The sequence below is a fragment of the Rana temporaria genome, chromosome 2 (genome assembly GCF_905171775.1).
Source record: "Rana temporaria chromosome 2, aRanTem1.1, whole genome shotgun sequence".
Taxonomy (NCBI): domain Eukaryota; kingdom Metazoa; phylum Chordata; class Amphibia; order Anura; family Ranidae; genus Rana; species Rana temporaria.
In genome coordinates, this window is record NC_053490.1 from 504,966,351 (window position 1) to 504,985,057 (window position 18,707).

An 18,707-nucleotide genomic window follows, 5' to 3' on the forward strand; every position below is an offset into this window, starting at 1 on the left:
TCATGGCTGCTTTCCGTGATATTAACCCTAAGTTTCTGAATATCCCCTGGTCTGGTGTAGACTCAGAGCTCCCCATTTGAAGCTCACCCAAAATTGCACTGTTTGTATTGTTTACGCGACCCTGCGTGGTGGGGGTTATCTTTTACCATTGCTATTGGACACGTCTTGTATGTGTTACCTACAAAATTGACAATAAAGCCGATTATACAAAAAAAACAAAAAAAAACATAAGGCATCCTGTAAATGGACAAGAAGGGGTGGATAAAAGACCCAGTCGCTTTGCTGCATGAGATCTTCAGCTCTTATACCTATAGCATGCCTGAAGAACAGCGGTAACTGTATTTATCTGACATATTAGAATTTATAACTTTTACAGTGAGGGAAAAGTATTTGATCCCTTGCTGTTTTTTTTGTACATTTGCCCACTGACAAAAAAAATGATCAGTCTATAATTTTAATGGTAGGCTAACAACAAAAACATCCAGGAAGAAGCATTTCAGAAAAGTTAAAATTGTTCTGCATTTTAATGAGTGAAATAATTATTTGATCCCCTATCAGCAAGATTTATAGCTCCCAGGTGTCTTCTATACAGGCAACACGCTGAGATTAGAGCACTCTTAAAAAGGGAGTGCTCCTAATCTCAGCTTTTTATCTGTATAAAAGACACCTGTCCACAGAAGCAATCAGATTCCAATCTCTCCACCATGGCCAAGACCAAAGAGCTGTCCAAGGATGTCAGGGACAAGATTGTAGACCTACACAAGGCTGGAATGGGCTACAAGACCAAATCGCAAAGCATCTTGGTGAAAGGATGACAACAGTTGTGTGATTATTCAAAAACGGAAGAAACCCCAAATAAACTGTCAATCTCCCTCGGTCTGGGGCTCCATGCAAGATCTGACCTCGTGGAGTTTCAATGATCATGAGAATGGTGAGGAATCAGCCCAGAATTGCACAGGAGAATCTTGTTAATGATCTCAAGGTATTAGGGACTAGGGGTGCAATGGATCACAGTTGATCCGTGACCCGAAAGGGTCACCCCCTTCGGATCGGCACACACTGTGATCCGCAGATTGCCACAGCTCCGGAGCTAGGCCAAAGCCGCGGCCTTTCCTAATGTTACAGCGGCAGCTCTGGAGCTAGGCCGAAGCCGCAGCCTTTCCTAATGTTATGGCCGCGGCTTCGGCCTACCTCCGGAGCCGCGACCATAACGCTAGGAAAGGCCACGGCTTCGGCCTAGCTCCGGAGCCGCAGGAACAACATTAGGAAGCTCGCGGCTTCGGCCTAGCTCCGGAGCCGCGGCCATCTTGGTACACCCGGCGGCCCTTCTCTGTTTACACCCACAGAGGAGGAGCCCGCACTCGTGGGACACACCGCTCGGGGAGTGTCTGTCGGTACTACCTGGAGGGGTGGGTCTCTGTACTGAGAGAAGGGGGGGGGGTCACTGTACTAAGAGGAGGGGGTACTAGAGTTGGTGGTGGGGGAGATGTGGATATTACATTGGGGGAGATTTTTTTTTTGCCGATCCGAAAAATGATCCGATCCGTGACTCCTGATCCGAGGAACGATCCGAACCGTGAGTTTTTTGATCCGTTGCACCCCTATTAGGGACCATAGTCACCAAGAAAACAATTGGTAACACACGACGCCATGAAGGACTGCCATCCTGCAGTTCCCACAAGATCCCCCTGCTCGAGAAATCACATTTACAGGGCCATCTGAAGTTTGTCAAAACATCTGAATGATTCAGAGGAGAACTGGGTGAAAGTGTTGGTCAGTTGAGACCAAAAATCAAGCCACTCAACGTGTGAGGAGGAAGGGGGGGGGGGGGGGGGGAAGGAATGCTGCCTATGACCCCAAGAACACCAACCCCACCGTCAAACATGGAGGTGGAATCATTATGCTTTGGGGGTTTTCTTCTGCTAGGGGGACAGGACAACTTCACCACATCAAAAGGGACGATGGACGGGTGAGAACCACCTTCCCTCAGCCAAGTCAATGAAAATGGTATTCCAGCATGACAATTACCCAAAACACGACCAAGTCAACAAAGGAGCGACTCAAGAGGAAGCACATTAAAGGGGTTGTAAAGACAAAAATATTTCCCTCTTAAATTAAAGTCTGACAGTAGCTGATAAAGTAAAAAGTAATGTTTTGCATTTTAACTAGTTTGATACCTGTTGAAATCGAGCTGTTTTATTCACCTCCGTCACTCCTGAATCATTATTCTCACTGACTTCCTGGTTTGTGGTGCGCATTCATTCTTGCAACATCACGGCCTAATGGGAACTACAGTTTCCATTAGGCTTAGCCTCCATGCCTGTGAGGGATAAGAGAACATCTTCACGCAGGGCTGTAGTCATAGGGAGGGGGTGAGCACATTCTGCTTTCCACCATGCAAAACGGCTCAGATGCTGGTGGAAAGCAAGAAGAGGAGAGCCAGGAAATGGCATTTTCAAACCTGGATTACTGTATTTTGGAGGTCAAAAGGAAAAACGAGGTAAGTGATATTTAAATGCTCTAGCTTACAGCAATAAATGCTCTAGCTTACAGCAATCAATTGATCTAATAACAAACGAACCTTTAGTGTTCCTTTAAGGTCCTGCAGTGACCTAGTCAGTCTCCAGACCTTAAATCATATAGAAAATATGTGGAGGGAGCCAAAGGTTTGCGTTACCAAACATCAGCCTCAAAACCTTAATGACTTGGAGAGGATCTGCACAAAATCCCTCCCGAGATGTGTGCAAAACTAAGAAACTTCTGTGATTGCCAACAAGGGTTTTGCCCAAGTACCAAGTCATGTTTTTCGAAGGTGTCAAATACTTATTTCACTCATTAAAATGCAAATCAATTTATAACATTTTTTAAATTCATTTTTTTTTTTTTATTTCTGTCTCACTGTTAACAATGAACCTACTTAAAAATTATAGACTGAGAATTTGTCAGTGGGCAAACTTACAAAATCAGCACTGTAACCCCCCCCCCCCCCCTCACTGTATGGTCTAGAACAGGGGTCTCCAAACTTTCTAGGCAATGCAACAGTTTACAGTCCTTCAGACTTTAGGGGTGCCAGACTATGGTCATTGGGAGTAGAAATTTTCCTGGTGTCAGTGGAGTAAATGTTATACCTTTCCCCAAAAATCAAACATGCATCGATTTTGGGGTGAAGATATAACGCCCCATTGTTGGTGTCAGCGGGAGGAATAGTGCCCTGTTGATGTTAGTAGCAGGACTAAAGTGATTTTTTTTTCTTTCCCTATAAAAATAACAGACATGTTATACTTAGCTGCCCCATGCAGTGGAATTACACAGGGCAGCACGGATCCTCTTCTCGGGTGCCTCTTCTGTGCTCCTGGCCCCTCCCTCCTGTTGAATGCCCCCACAGCAAACAACTTGCCATGGGGGCACCTGAGCCGAGCAGAAGCTCCGTGTGCCCATTCAGACAAGGAGCTGTGGTCAGGCCCAGTCCCCCCTCTCTCCTGATTGGCTGACTTTAATTCAAAGCAGAGGAAGCCAATGGCGCCACTGCTGTGTCTCAGCCAATCTGGAGGGAGAGTCCTGGATGGCCAAGACACTCGTAGACAATCGCTGGACAGAGATGGGGCTCAGGTAAGTATTAGGGGGGCTGATGCAAGGCTCATCTTAATGCATAGAATACATCAAGATAAAAACAAAACAAAAAAAACACACAACACACACACACACCTTTGACTTCACAACCTCTTTAAGCCCCATTGTTGGCGTCAGTGGGAGGTATAGCGTTTTGTATCAGTAGGAGAAAAGTGCCCCAAGGCCCAGATACAAGCAAGCAAAGGGCCTTATCCAGTCCCTGGGCTGCAGTTTGGAGACCACTGGTCTAAAACATCTACCCAGAGGTAACCTTTTACAATAAGGAATTTATAAATGTTTGAGACCAATCTTTTATTCAATCCTTACCCATTAAAAAACAAGCAGTAGGATAACATTTTCAATACACTCAGATCAGACCACCAATTTAGGACCCTCCAATTGAAGCTCAACTTTCCACTTAAACCACGCTCCGCAATTAACCCAGGCCTTCCCTTCCTCTAAGGTTGCAAGGTACAAGACGGACGTCACCCACCTACCTATTATTCAATGCTTAAAAAGGGGTTGTAAAGGTTCGTTTTTAAATTTTCTAAATGGGTTCCTTTAACCACTTGCTTACTGGGCACATATACCCCCTTCCTGCCCAGGTGAAATTTCAGCTTCCGGCACTGCGTCGCTTTAACTGACTTTTGCGCGGTTCGTGCGACGTGGCTCCAAAACAAAATTGACGTCCTTTTTTCCCCACAAATAGAGCTTTCTTTTGGTGGTATTTGATCACCTCTGCGGTTTTTTTTTTTTTGCACTTTAAAGAAAAAATTTGACAATTTTGAAAAAAATAAAATATTTTTTACTTGTTGCTATAATAAATAGCCCAATTTTTTTTTCTCAGTCTAGGCCGATATGTATTCTACATATGTTTGGTAAAAAAAAAAAAAAAAAAAAAAATCGCAATAAGCGACTGGTTTGAGCAAAAGTTATTGCGCCTACAAAATAGGGGACAGAATTATAATTTTTTTATTATTTTTTTTTAATAGTGATGGCGGCGATCTGCGATTTTTATTGGGAACTGCGACATTATGTCAGACACATCAGACACTTTTGACACATTTTTGGCACCATTCACATTTATACTGTGATCAGTGCTATAAATATGCACCAATTACTGTATAAATGTGACCGGCAGGCAAGGGGTTAACACTAGGGGGTGAGGAAGGGGTTAAATGTATTCCCTATATAGTGTTCTAACTGTGTGTGGAGAAGGACTGACTGGGGGAGGTGACCGATCTGTGTCCCTATGTACAAGGGACCCAGATCGGTTTCCTCTCTCCCTGACAGGACATGGATTTGTGTATTTACACACACAGATCCATGTCCTTGTCTCTGTAACCGCCGATCGCAGGTGCCTGGCAGACATCGCGGCCGCCAGGCACGCGCATCGGCATCTCAGTGATGCGGCGGGCACGTGCCCCCAGTGGCCAGGAGGAGCGGAGGCCGTATAAAGACGGCCGCTCAGAGATTTAGAGCCACCCTGCGGCCGTACAAAGTCGTACGGCCTTCGGGAAGTGGTTAAGCTAGTGCATTGTTGGTTCACTTAACTTTTCCTTCGATTTCCCGTCTTAATGTTTTTTTCCCCCCCTTTTGTCTGAATTTCTCACTTCCTGTTTCTTCTCAGTAAGCTGTTCTGGCTGACTAACCCCCAGCCAGAACGGCTCGGATGATGGGGGCAAGCTTACTGAGGAGAAACAGGAAGTGAGAAATTCAGACAAAAGAAAAAAAAACATTTAGAAGGGAAATCGAAGGAAAAAAAAAAGGTAAGTGAACTAACAATGGTCTAGCTAAAAAAGGTACCCATTTAGAAAAAAAAAACCTGAACCTTTACATTCCTTTAATTATTACTGGACTCTATTACTGGTTCAACCTTAAACTGTACTGTCAAAATGTTGAGATATAATTTAGAGGGGATTTGAAGGTAAATTTGGCGAATGCCCAGACATACACTTTGACAATACAAACATTTATAGTTCCCAAGTCACATTATTATGGAGAGGTCATGCATCTATAGACAGAACTAAACATTTCCTGTCTGTCAAAAAAGGTTCTTTGTCCTAGCAGACTTGTGACCAGCAGCAGGAACATCTAATCCAGCCTCTGCACTTCCTCCATTGAGGAAACCCTCTCCTTAATTCACCCCTTTCACCATCTGCTCTGCAGCGATGGGAAGCACAGGACACGCGGTCCACATACAACTCTACAATACTTAGCCCATTGGATCGTTCTGGCTTACCTGGTCTAGCAGTGGCAGCAGCAAAAGGCTTAATTCTCTGCACCAGACTGTTCCCAGCCTCTATGTCCACACCACTGTCTTTGTAAGTCAGGGGCCTGTCAGGACACAGGGAAATATTAATACCCAAGGATCTAAAAATAAGGTGTAGTCACAGCCGAAAAATCTACATTTCACACAGTAGGAAAAAAAAAAAAAAAAAAAAAAAAAAAAAAAAAAAGGTACATACAGGGGCTGTAACATGCCAAAAGGTGTACACAATTAGCAGGCTCTATGACTCCATCTGCTTTGCCAAGCTGCAGCACCATATATGCAATTTTTGTTTTGTGAGACTGCAATTCTGCAGACTTTTGTCACGTTTTTGGGGGCTGCTTTGATATGTGCAGAGAGAGAGATCACACAAATACTAAGAGCTGGTTCACACTGGGGCGGCACAACTTCGGGGGCGACTCGGCAAGGCGTCCTGAAGACGACTTCAGAGGCGACTTGCAAAATGACTTCTGTATAGAAGTCAATGCAAGTCACCCCCAAAGTCGTACAAGAACCTTTTTCTAAGTCGGAGTGACTTGCGTCGCTCCTATTAGAACGGTTCTATTGAATAGAATGGGACGCGACTTGTCAGGTGGCTGAGCCGCCTGACGAGTCGCCCCAGTGTGAACCAGCTCTTAAAAAGTAGAACATTAAAGAGCAATGACAGATACAGATAGAAAAAAATATAACAAGAATACTTAAAGCGGGAGTTCACCCTAAAAATAATTTTTAACCTTAGATTGATGCTCATTTTGTCTAGGGGAATCGGCTAGTTTTTTTTAAAATCGAAGCTGTACTTACCGTTGTAGAGGGCGATCTTCTCCGCCACTTCCGGGTTTGGTCTTCGGGACTGGGCGTTCCTTTTTTGATTGACAGTCTTCCGACAGGCTTCCGACGGTCGCATCCATCATGTCACGAGTAGCCGAAAGAAGCCGAACGTCGGTGCAGCTCTATACGGCGATAAATGCAACCGTCGGAAGCCTGTCGGAAGACTGTCAATCAAAATAGGAACGCCCAGTCCCGCAGCCCATACCCGGAAGCGGCGGAGAAGATCGCTCTCTAAAACGGTAAGTACAGCTTCGATTTTAAAAAAAACTAGTCGATTCCCCTAGACAAAATGAGCATCAATCTAAGGTTAAAAATTAATATTTCCGGGTGAACCTCCACTTTAACTAAATATGTGAGAAATGTACTACAGCGCTAACGATTAATTAAATTTGAAAGGAAAAAACACAACAAAAATACCCAAATGATATCGCTGCATACACACAGGTGTACAAAACCAAAATGATACAAAAAAAAAAAAAAAAGGGAAAGATAGTGATGCGCTGAAATCAACTTTTGCTGATATGTGTACAATATGTGCAGAATTGATACCAAAAATACACACTCAGGAGGGTATGAATAAGAAAACACAATAAAAAAAAAAATTGTGAGATGATCCATAAGTGCAAAAAACAAACTCAAGTGTAGCAAATGTCCAGTTCTGAGTACTAGTACAAAAAGGGTTCCACACCCACTTGCTATCACAGGCTGACGTGTTGAGCTTTCAAACAAAACACAGGCAGAAACCTTGAAACTTCAGATTAATAAGTGTGGACTGGTGCTTAATTGCTTCCAAATGGCACAGCATATGAGGACGCCTTGCTGCTTCAGGGAGATATAACTCAAAAAGAAAAAAAAAAAAAAAGGAAAGAGATATGGTGCAATACTGTGGAACACAGATTTAGCATGGACAACAGCAAAAAAGCAGATGCACTCACGAATCCCCTCTTCAGATACAGCCTTTGAACATAGCCTTAACAAGCCGATCAGTATAGCGATTTCCTCACACGGATGAACGTTCGTTGATCGCGTCACTAGGCTCTTCCCCCACACGTTACGTCACTCGGCACGTGACTTAACCCATGATTAAGTCGCGTGCCGAGCGATGTAACGCGTGGGGGAAGAGCCTAGTGACGCGATCAACGGACGTTCATCCGTGTGAGGAGATCGCTATAATGAGCCCACACTTATTAATCTGAAGTTTCAAGGTGTCTGCCTGTGTTTTGTTTGAAAGCCTAACAACACGCCAGCCTGTGATAGCAAGTGGGTGTGGAACCCTTTTTGTACTAGTACTCAGAACTGGACAGATGCTACACTTGTTTGTTTTTTGCATTAATACTTAACTAAAGATGCCGTTTCACCATGGAGTCTCCCTGCTTTTACGCAGCATGGCCGACCAGGTTCAGAAGCATGATTTGCAAGCTCTAGTGCGAGACTAGCCTATTCCAGTTTGGGCTGTGGCATTTAGACTTATGTACAAAAAATAGACAAACCAAGCCAAGGGTCAGTTTACAAATCACACATTCCTATAAAGGGGGTCATTCAAGACAACCAGAATATTAAAGGGTTCATTAGATATTTGTGAGGCCAACAATATTAAGGAATATAAATGTGCAATTTCCCGATCAAGACTTGCTGCTATGAACCCTTTTTGCTCTTTGAACTAGTAATGAATAGCAAGGGACCCCCAACTAAGAGGCCAGCTTCACATCTCAGCTGGCTGCAGTACAAAAGCATAAAGAAGAGTTTCAGGCAATTACACAAGGATAATAAAGAATAGTTTAATAAGCTTTGAAAGAATACATAAAAAAAAAAACACACAACACACAGAGAAGGGGACAGCCCTTGCAAGGATGACAACTCGAATGTATGTTGGCCCCCCACATGATCTCGGCACCTCTGTAGTTCATAAGGCAGGCTCTGAAAACTGTGTGACACAGCAGTGCTTATTCACAGGGCATTCAAATTATGAGATTATTCTCCAATCAAGTTCCTCCACCACAAACTCACTCATCCATATCTTTATGGACCTTGCTTTGTGCAGGGGTCCAAATTTGGTGGAGAGAGGTTGGGTTTTAGGGGTTGGGCTTGGCCCCTTTGTTCCAGTTAAGGGAACTCTTAAGGCATTAGCATACCAAGACGTTTTGGACAATTTCATATTTGCAACTTTGTGTGAATAGTTTGGGGATGGCCACTTCCTGTTCCAATATGACTGCACACCAGTGCACAAAGCAAGGTCCATAAAGACATGGATGAGCGAGTTTGGGGTGGAGAAACTTGATTGGCCTGTACAGAGTTCTGATCTCAACCAGATAGAACACCTTTGGGATGAATTAGAGCGGAGACAGCGAGCCAGGGCTTCTCGTCCACATCATTGCCTGACCTCAGAAAGGCACTTCGGGAAGAATGGTCAAACATTCCCATAGACACTCCTAAACCTTGAGTGCAGCCTTCTCAGAAGAGTGAAAGCCATTATAGTTGCAAAGGGTGGGTCAACTCAGTGTTGAACCCTACAGACAAGGACTGGGATGCCATTTAAGTTCATGTGCGTGTAAAAGGCAGGCGTCCCAACACTTTTGGTAATATATTGTATTTACACACTAAATCCAGTTTGGACAGGACCCAATTGCCTACCAGCATGTTTTTTGCAGTGTGGGAGGAACCCCACATAGGAAGACGATGCAAACTCCATGCAGTTTCCCGACTAGGATTCAAACCAGGGACCCCAATGCTGCACATTTTTTAATTTTAACCATAGATACCATTTAAAAGTGGCAGTACAAAATGACCACCAATTTTCCAGCGCCTCTGCTTTCAGAAAATATTGAATGTTTGGGGGGTTCCAAGTAAACTTTCGAACAAAAAAACATATGTGGAAAGTTTAAAAAATTGCCCTGGGCAGCCGGTTGGTTAAAGATCTTGGAGAATACAGCAATCACTGGAAAATTTGTTGCATCCATAAAAACACATTCACATCTTTCATCAACAACCATTCTTCAGTGTTGCATGAGGTTTCCTGTACTATTAAATCCTGTTTATGTTACATTTGTGAGAACACATTCACCTTACAGCTCACCTTCCAGATCTGGAAGCAGGGCCGATCCTCCCTATAGGCTCACTATGCAAGCCGCTTAGGGCCCCGCAAAGCTGCGAAGGGCCCCCCAAATTACTAGAGGCCCTGCCTGGTGAGAAGTCATTTTCGCCCCCTCACCCCGCTTCTCAACTCGCTGGCTGCATGGGAGAAGAGGTAAGAAGTCAGCACCCCCTGATTCTCAATTTAATGCAAGATGTCATTTCCGACAGCAGAACACCCCCTACCCCCGCTTCTCAACTTTCTTTAATGTGACATGTCACGGTCGTCAGCGCCCCCCGCTTTTCATTTTTAATGTGCCATATCATTTTGCTTAGGGCCCCAGGGAGGTCAGGATCGGCACTGTCTGGAAGTGTGCTTATTCTGCACTATGTAGGCATGCCATCCTGCTATGAAATGTATATCCCCATATTTGCCATCTCCAGGAGAAAGAGGCCCTTCAGCATGTGAACCATTGCTCATCTGTTGCGCAAAATCCGTGATCTTCAATTTTTTCCAGATTACAGGAGAAGTCTCAAAGTGAAGGCCATTGTATATTCTAGGTTCAGAGCGTGTGCTTTTTCTGCTCAAAATTACCCCTTGAGGTGTAGATTCTTGTAATGCTAGCCACAAACGGATTTTTCCTGGAGAGGTTGAAGAACCCAAAACGAGGAATAAAAGCTGCGACACTGCAATCTGTTCAGCGTTTTGTGCTTCAAACGGTGAAGGCCACTTTGTCTCAACAATCTTCTTGTGTAGGCTCAGCAGAGTCTCCAGAATATGGCAAATGCCACCAGCACCTGCGTCTAAACATAAAAGTGTACACTCCTTCACTTACTTAAATTATGGCACAGTGGCAAAGTTTGAAAAAAACCTGCTTAATGGATGAAATAACCAACACACACTTTGGGATTATCCCAAGGCCCGACATAACAAATGTATGTATATATTAAATGTAGACACACCAAATGCATTTGAAGTGCTTTATTACAAAAAAAATAATTGTAGACAATACAAAGTATATGAATTGTTAGAGTACAATCCTTGAGATAAGAGACCCCCCCTACCGATAGTGCAGAAAATTTAGCCGAACAGATGCAGAACTACACATTTTAATTTGTGATCAAAGTCTAAGCTGCATACCCCCCAAAGCTGCCATATGCTGGGAATTAATACAATCGGACCGGTGACGGGCACTCACCCAGACTCTAGACTACACCTGCCCTTTCCACTCCTCCATTCATAGAAGCCAGTATAATTTTGGCAGCAAATTTCGATTTAGTTTTAGTCTTGAGACCAAAATGGCATTTTAGTTTTAGTCCCATTTTAGTCATCTCAATTGTTTTAGTTGTATTTTAGTCTACTAAAATGTTTTTGTGACAGAACCCACTGTCACTGTGTGTTTTGGAAGGGACTGTGGGCTGGCCTGTTACCCACAGATTATGGCCCAGAAAAGACTGCAGACCTGGGGAAAAGCTGACATTGAGATAATGTAATGCTACATCTCTTCTCCCCTCCTCTTGTTGCTGTGTCCAATTGTGTTGGTTCATTGCACATAGACAATGGTCTGGACTGGAGACGTCTATCAGCAGGGGATGTGTATTGAGAGGCTGCCTGCTTACCATAATCCCTTTATGTTTATCTGTAGACTGTTTCAATGTACAAGTGTTCAGTTCCCATTGGTTGTTCCTTGTCCCCCTCCCCTCTTTGACAAGGCTAAGGGGAGTGCCCCTAACTGTGTGGGATACTGTATGTCTTGGATTTAATAAACAGTTTATGCTCTGCATGTTTAACCCTCAACACCTGTGTGAATTGTCTCGTGATTGAGGATTAAAGGGCTGGTTATGGCGAATCTACAGGCTGCGGGTGCGTTTGGAGGACAGGAGACACAGGTCTGGCGAATGTGCCCACCTGGGGTATTCGAGATCCGTCACAGTTTTAGTCAACAAAATTAACACTGAAAGAAGCTGTACTACACCTTCCATCCATGGAACGCTTATAAATGGGAGGATGAGTGGGTGAAAGATCTTCTTAATTCATAAAGCACTTTTCATTCATAAAAGCTATAGCACAGTTTCCAATAATAGAGGAGGGGCAGAAAGGGCAGTCATATGCAGAAATCTTGAGTTTTGACTAAACTTAGGCTTTGAGTCTTCGGTTCAATTAACTAAGATGAAGTTCTTTTCCCTAAAAAATTTCAATTAAAACACAAATTTCTTATGAAAAACTATTAAAAACCTTAATTTTCGCAAAGTTTGGTGATTTTGTATATTATTACACCTCCAATATAAAAAAACATTTTTTTATAATTTCACACAGTAATCACTGAGAATTTAGTTTGACACTCACTGACTTTAATCAAAAATATAATTAAAAACAAACAGTCTCTAGACTAAGGCCTGGATTGGACCTACGCAATTTTTTTTCTAGTGCGTTTTCAGTTTTGCATAAACACACTACGGTCCATTTAACATGGTTTCCTATGGAGCGTGTTCACATCTGGACAATTTATGGAAAGGACCAGAGACCAGCAGGTTGTGTATTTGGGTCCATAGACTTCAGTGGATCAAAAAAAACATGTATTGAAAAATGCAAACTGCAACCTGCATTAGGTGTGAACCAGGCCTAAGGGCCTGTGCGGATGGGAGGCAGTAGGTCAACGGCACCCACCAATTAATGGGGAATGATATCAGAAGCATCGCATATGGAATATACCTGAAAAGCTGTAAATTGGGCCTCTTATGTATTCCCTCGGCAGCTATTCACACCTGATGGGGACATTTCTTTTGCATCACAGGATTAGAGCCTTGTAGCCAAATTTTGCATCATCTCTGCACTTCCCATCCAACACCCGTCTCAATAACATGCAGGCCGACAGATTTATAAAAAGCCTAGAGGAGGCATTGTCATTGGCACCAGCTTGTGCTCAATCTAAATACAGCAAGTACTATGCCACTGCTGCTCAGTTTTCATTGTGGTCCTGACCCATCGGCTGCCAAGTACCAAATGCCATTGTAAGAAATCCAGAGAGCTCAACAATTAAGCAAGAATCAAACTGACTGCTAAAGAGATAAGGCACCCCTATAAGGCCCCATGCACACAAGACGCTGCTAAACTCGAGTTCAGAGGCATTTGGGCATTTTTTTCAACTGCCCCTGAACACATTTAATGTTATCCTATGTGTCCATGCACACAATCACGTTTTTTGGCGTTTTAAAGCAGTTGGGTTTATGTCCAAAATTTTGGGTTCAGAAGCGTTGTATTTTTGCGTTTCAAACTTTGGGAGGGTCTACAATGTCTTTGAGATAAGCGCTGACAGCCGCAAACGCGGTAAAACGCCGCTAATCGCGGCAAAACAATGCGCAATTCGCGGCAAAAACGGGTGTTTTAAACGCCGGTTTTTGCCTTTGAAAACGTGAGTTTAGAGGTGTTTGTAATTGCTTCTCGTGTGCATGGGGCCTAAATCATTGGATTCAGGTGTTCCAATCACCTCCATTGCCACAGGTGTAAAAACCAAGCACCTAGCATGCAAACTGCTTCTACAAACATTTGTAAAAGAATGGGTCGCTCTCAGGAGCTCAGTGAATTCAAGCGTGGTACCGCGATAGGCTACCACCTGTGAAATAAGTCCATCTGTGAAATTTCCTTGCTACTAAAATGTTTCTTGGTCAACAGTTAGTGATAGTATAATAAAGTGGAAGCAACAGCAACTCAGCCACAAAGCAGTAGGCCACGTAAAAATAAGCGTGGTCAGAGTAAGTTGAAGCTCAGTGTGCAGAAGTCACCAACTGTCTGCAGAGCCAATAGCTACAGATCTCCAAACTTCATGTGGCCTTCAAATTGGCACAACAGAGCATAGAGAGCTTCATGGAATGGGTTACCATGACCAAGCAGCTGCATCCAAGCCTTACATCACCAAAGCGTGGTTGGGGGGGGGGGGGGGGGGGGGGGAGAAAAAGTTAAACCTTTCTCTACATTTTCCCCAGGCATCTTCCTGAGCTCTGCCCTTCACCCTGTGCAGTAAATCGGGGGAATCGATCTGCTCAGGGGGGCTTTTTGTCAGGCCCTCATGGGAAGAATCAGGAGACCAAGCTTGAGGATGTAGCCACCAGCAACATCTGGAGTGCACTTTAGGAAAGACTTCCGGAGCCAGGCCTCTACCTCTTATAGACTCTCACCTATGGAAGGCACAGATCGGGCAGCCTGGGTCTAGTTAGTTAGCCAGGAATAACCTGCATTACCAAGTAGTCCAGTAAAGTCTTTTCAACCGATTTATTCCTGGTCTAAGGTCATTCAAAAAAAAAGGGGTGCATGGGAGGTACATGGCGTATCTAGAGCAACAGGGCCTGTAAAGCAGAAAATAAGATGAAGAAATGTAAGGCCACCGCAAAGTGTTAACTCAGCTAGGGAGTTGGCGGAAAGTGTAGCTGCTACGGGAAACCATGAACGGGTGAGAACGTAATAGCAGCCAGACACCAGGCATGGATGATAGGTCCTCCGAGAGGGTGGGGGTGTTGATGCTCCGACTACCTACCTAGTGGTTGGTGCCCTAAAGCAATCGGGACCGAATCCTTGAACCCAACCATACGATATAGAAACTGGACATAAACTCACCGGTATCCCCCTCTAAATGCTACATTCAGAAGACAAGCTGTGCAGCGATCAGGGACTCTGCATGTTGCTGCACAAGGTGTACGACTCACTTCTAAGTCAAGATCCTGCCTTATAATGAACTTCACGTGACCACACCCCCGCCTAGCCCCAGGCATTAGTAAGCGCATACATAGCAAAAAGGCCACGCCCACAAACCAAAGACCTACATTACATTTATAAGTAAATCTAAATTTCACCCCCCATTTCAGATGGAGTAAGGGAGGCTAATAAGCACTTTGCCCCATTGGGGAGATTACATTTAACTTCCTGTCCCACACCAAAAACAGGAAGTCAGAGGAAATCCCTCCCAGGGTCACGTGAATTAGTGTACCCCATTGTAAGATTTCCTCTCCATTTCTGTTCTGGTGACAACCCAAAACAAGACAGGACAGAGGGTGAATCTCCCCAACAGGGACATCGATAGTAATAAAACCTGACAGGTGTTCTATCATCACGTTATCAAAAAAAAAAAAAAAAAAAAATAATCCTTTGGTTACACTTTAAAAAGCTTTAAACCAAAGTTTCAATCTTCCTATACACACACCTGTTTTGCCTGAGAAAAGCGATAGCTCGGTAACCAATGTCATTTCTGTATATCGCACCCGAAAACTGTACGGTGGCTACTCCTTTGTTGGCTTCTTTCAGAGCAGATACCAAGTCCTTCTTGATGGCGGTGACGGTAAGAACCCGCCCACCACTGGTAACCACCTTTCCGTCCTTCAGCACGGTGCCAGCATGAAACACCTCCAGACCAAGCTCCTTGGCTTGAGAAAGCCCTAAAAAATAAAAAAAAATTATATTATAATTTATATATATATATATATATATATATATATATATATATATATATATATATATATATATATATATATATATATATATATATATATATATATATATATATATATATAAACACAAGGATATAAAAGGGTAATTTAGCACAACCAGCACACAAAGCCAACCCCAATGTCAGTAGATTGCTTTAAGAAAGGCCTGGATGCTTTCCTAATTGTACAGAATATAACTGAGTACTAACATTTATAGGTAAAGTTGATCCGGGGAAAATTCAATTGCCTCTCGGGGGATCAGGAAGACATTTTTTCCTTTGCTGTAGCAAATTGGATCATGCTCTGCTGGGGTTTTTCTCCTTCCTCTGGATCAACTGTGGTTATAGAATTGGGTATATTAGATTGTACGATATTTTTATTTTATTTATGGTTAAACTGGATGGACTTTTTTCAACCCGACTGTGTAAAATGGGACTAGTGCCCGGGTGTGGCAAATGAAATTTAACTCCTTTCCAAAAATAATGTGGTCCATCACAGTTCATTCATGATTTAGCATGAGGGAATTAGAGGGGGCAAATACTTTTTTCACATAGGGCCAGGCAGGTTTGGACAGCTTTCTTCCCCTTAATAAATTAAATCATTTAGAAGCATTTTGTATTTACTTGGGTTATCTTTGTGTAATATTAACATTTTTTGATGATCGGAAATCAATGGGTATGGTGGTCGCATGCGTTCTTTTGGCTTCCCCCCACCCTCCTTTATTTTCAGCTGGTTATCCTATAAGTCTTAGGGTGACCCCACTCTGGATGCAAAACATTACTTTTTACTTTATCAGCTACTGTCAGACTTTAATTTAAGAGGAAAATATATTTGTGTCTTTACTACCCCTTTAAGTTATGTGTTATGGTATAAATTATATTACCTGCAGAAGGCTGCTTCTGGTAAAAAATAAAACCTTCCATTGACTACTTTTCGTGGCTGCAGAATATTGCTCTGAACAGTTATCCTTCAGTGCTGTCAGAGTTAACAGCAGCCACTGCTACTGAGAAAAGTTGCACTTCTTCCCCCTATGCCATACACAGAACTGAATTGCAGGATCTCCACCGCCCATCCACAGAATGCTATGCATCTTGAAAGAGCAGGGTCAACAATGGAGAAGGCAGAAGAAGGCAGGCAAGTGGTGCAACGTTTCTCAGGAGCAGCAGCTGCCGTTTTGGGTATTATCTTGAGGTGCTGAAACTGAAGTTTAAACAGAAGCAGCCATCTGCAGATAATGGGATATAAACCTTTACACATAAAAAAAAAAATCATAATGCGTACGAAGCTCCGGTATGAAAAAGTATTAGTGAAGCTACCAAGGTCTGAGATGCTGCACCAACATGACAATCACACAGGCCAGGAAAAGAAAAAGAATGTATTAAAGAATTGCACAATGCACTTGATACAAGATCTCACCTGTAATTTCCAGGCCTTTGGCATAGCTACCAGGATATCCCCCGCTAGCCATAACTACAGTAACAGCAGCATGGGCCTTCCGCCACACTGGCATAGAACCGGCAAGGCGTCCATCTAGAGTGGCCTGGATAACTTCATACAAGTCACTCTGAAGAAGCGGCAGTATCACCTTGAAAAACACAACGTTAAAGAACTTTAAAAAAACTTTTATTCCCATGTGAAATACACATGCAATGGTGAGAGATCACTTTCATGAGGAGTTGGATTTTAACATAACAAAAGTGATTATTTGCATTTGTCTCCTACCTCACTATAGCAAATATAATCTACATGCCTCATCTTGACCCCTTCGTGGCCAATCCCAATTTTGCAACTTTGACATGTGTTAATAAAAAACATATCACCACAACAAATGAAGAGAAAAAAGAAAGATATATTTTGCTACCACTAAAGAACAACCCAAAAGAAAATGCTCCTCCTGACGATCACAGAAATACCACACATGTGTACGTTAGTTGTTTGTTACCGTAGTACAGCCCAGAAAGTTTGCATCTTGCGTTACCAAAAGAAACCCCCCCGACACTAAATATATATTATACACACACACACACACACACACACACACACACACACACACACACACTGGGAGCTGACCTAGATCAAACCTTGCCATGCACTCCCAGCACAAAGAGAGGTGCACAAGAATATGCGGCCCAACGGGGAAAAAAAACAGTCAAGTGGGGCCGAATATTTGTGAACGATCGGCATGAAGATGTTAAAGCAGACCTAGCACTAGATTTTTTTTTCAGGAATTAGTTAGCTCGGAGAAATTAGATTAGTCCCCTGCCTTTATCTGCTTTTACCTCCAGTAGGATGGAGCCATCTTTGTTCAGGTATTGCACAGAGTCACCATTTACTCTCTGGAGGTGCCATCTCACAAACCTGGCGCCCGTGCTTGGTTTTTACAAATATCTAACACAAATCAGCCCCTGTTACAGCCTTACACCTTGTACAACATAAGCTATGACGTTTTAGTCTGATAACTGGAGGCAGAGGAGACCAAGACTTCCTCCTGCAGGAGTCTGATGAATTCACCATGGCCTAGGCAATGTCCCTTAACTGGAGCTCAGACTTTATTACCAACTTCCACTATATTTGTAGATGAAAGCACCGCCCCCCTACCTCCGGGCCAGTTAAAAAGCGCAGTGCGCATGCACAGTAGAGAACCGGCTGTGAAGCCGAAATGCTTCACTGCTGGGTCCCCTTACCACAAATGGCGGCAGCACTCAGTCCGAAAATCGGCTGGGGTGCCGACATTGCAGGAACCCTGGACAAGCGAGTGTCCCAATATTAAAAGTCAGCAGCTACAGTATTTGTAGCTGCAGACTTTATTCTTTAACTTTGCATTTTATAAATATGAGCACAAGCAGATGTTACTCACTCACCTGACATTCTGGATCTCCAAATCGGCAGTTAAACTCGAGCACCTTAGGTCCATCTTTAGTAAGCATAATACCAGCATAAAGAACACCTGAAAACACATACACAAGACTCGTCATAACAGAAAATACAGCAAGACATCAGTTAATAGTCAATACCCGTGTCTTTTATAACCTGCTCCGTCTAATACTTACCTTACATCTGGTTCAGACAGGCTTTCTCCATGTTGTGCAACCAGTTCCCCAAAGTCTCTCTAGCAATCTGATCGTTGGTTGCACACAAATGTCATAAAATACAATAAAGGACCAATAGTGGGAAAAGGAATTTGTAATGAATCTGGGATTTGTGGGACAAGTCCAGGTCTCCCGAGGATCCCGCACATCGGCATAAGATCTTCAGTGTAAGCCCCCCACTGTTTTATGTTTATAGGTGTTTTTTCCCCCCCATTACCCAACAAATATTCACATGCAAATATGTATCTTTAATTGTCTGGGAGGAGACCATTTAAAATGCCCAGATCCATAGCAAATTCCTTTTCCCGTTGTTTATATTGATGGTTGGCACTCCATGACAATATTATCCCAACTAAAGTTCATGG

The 18,707-nt window shown here is 43.3% G+C and overlaps 1 protein-coding gene across 4 annotated transcripts in view; it reads right to left on the reverse strand.

Moving 5' to 3' along the window:
* Positions 1 to 18,707, reverse strand: part of LOC120927909 (trifunctional purine biosynthetic protein adenosine-3-like) — an 83,015-nt gene that overhangs the window by 35,394 nt on the left and 28,914 nt on the right. For all 4 annotated transcript variants that reach the window (XM_040338908.1, XM_040338907.1, XM_040338906.1 and 1 more), the window contains 4 exons: positions 18,115 to 18,200; positions 16,670 to 16,838; positions 14,971 to 15,202; positions 5,852 to 5,946 (listed from right to left, as the gene is read on the reverse strand). In XM_040338908.1, coding sequence (XP_040194842.1) covers positions 5,852 to 5,946; positions 14,971 to 15,202; positions 16,670 to 16,838; positions 18,115 to 18,200 — 582 coding nt within the window. The remainder of the gene's footprint in view (positions 1 to 5,851; positions 5,947 to 14,970; positions 15,203 to 16,669; positions 16,839 to 18,114; positions 18,201 to 18,707) is intronic.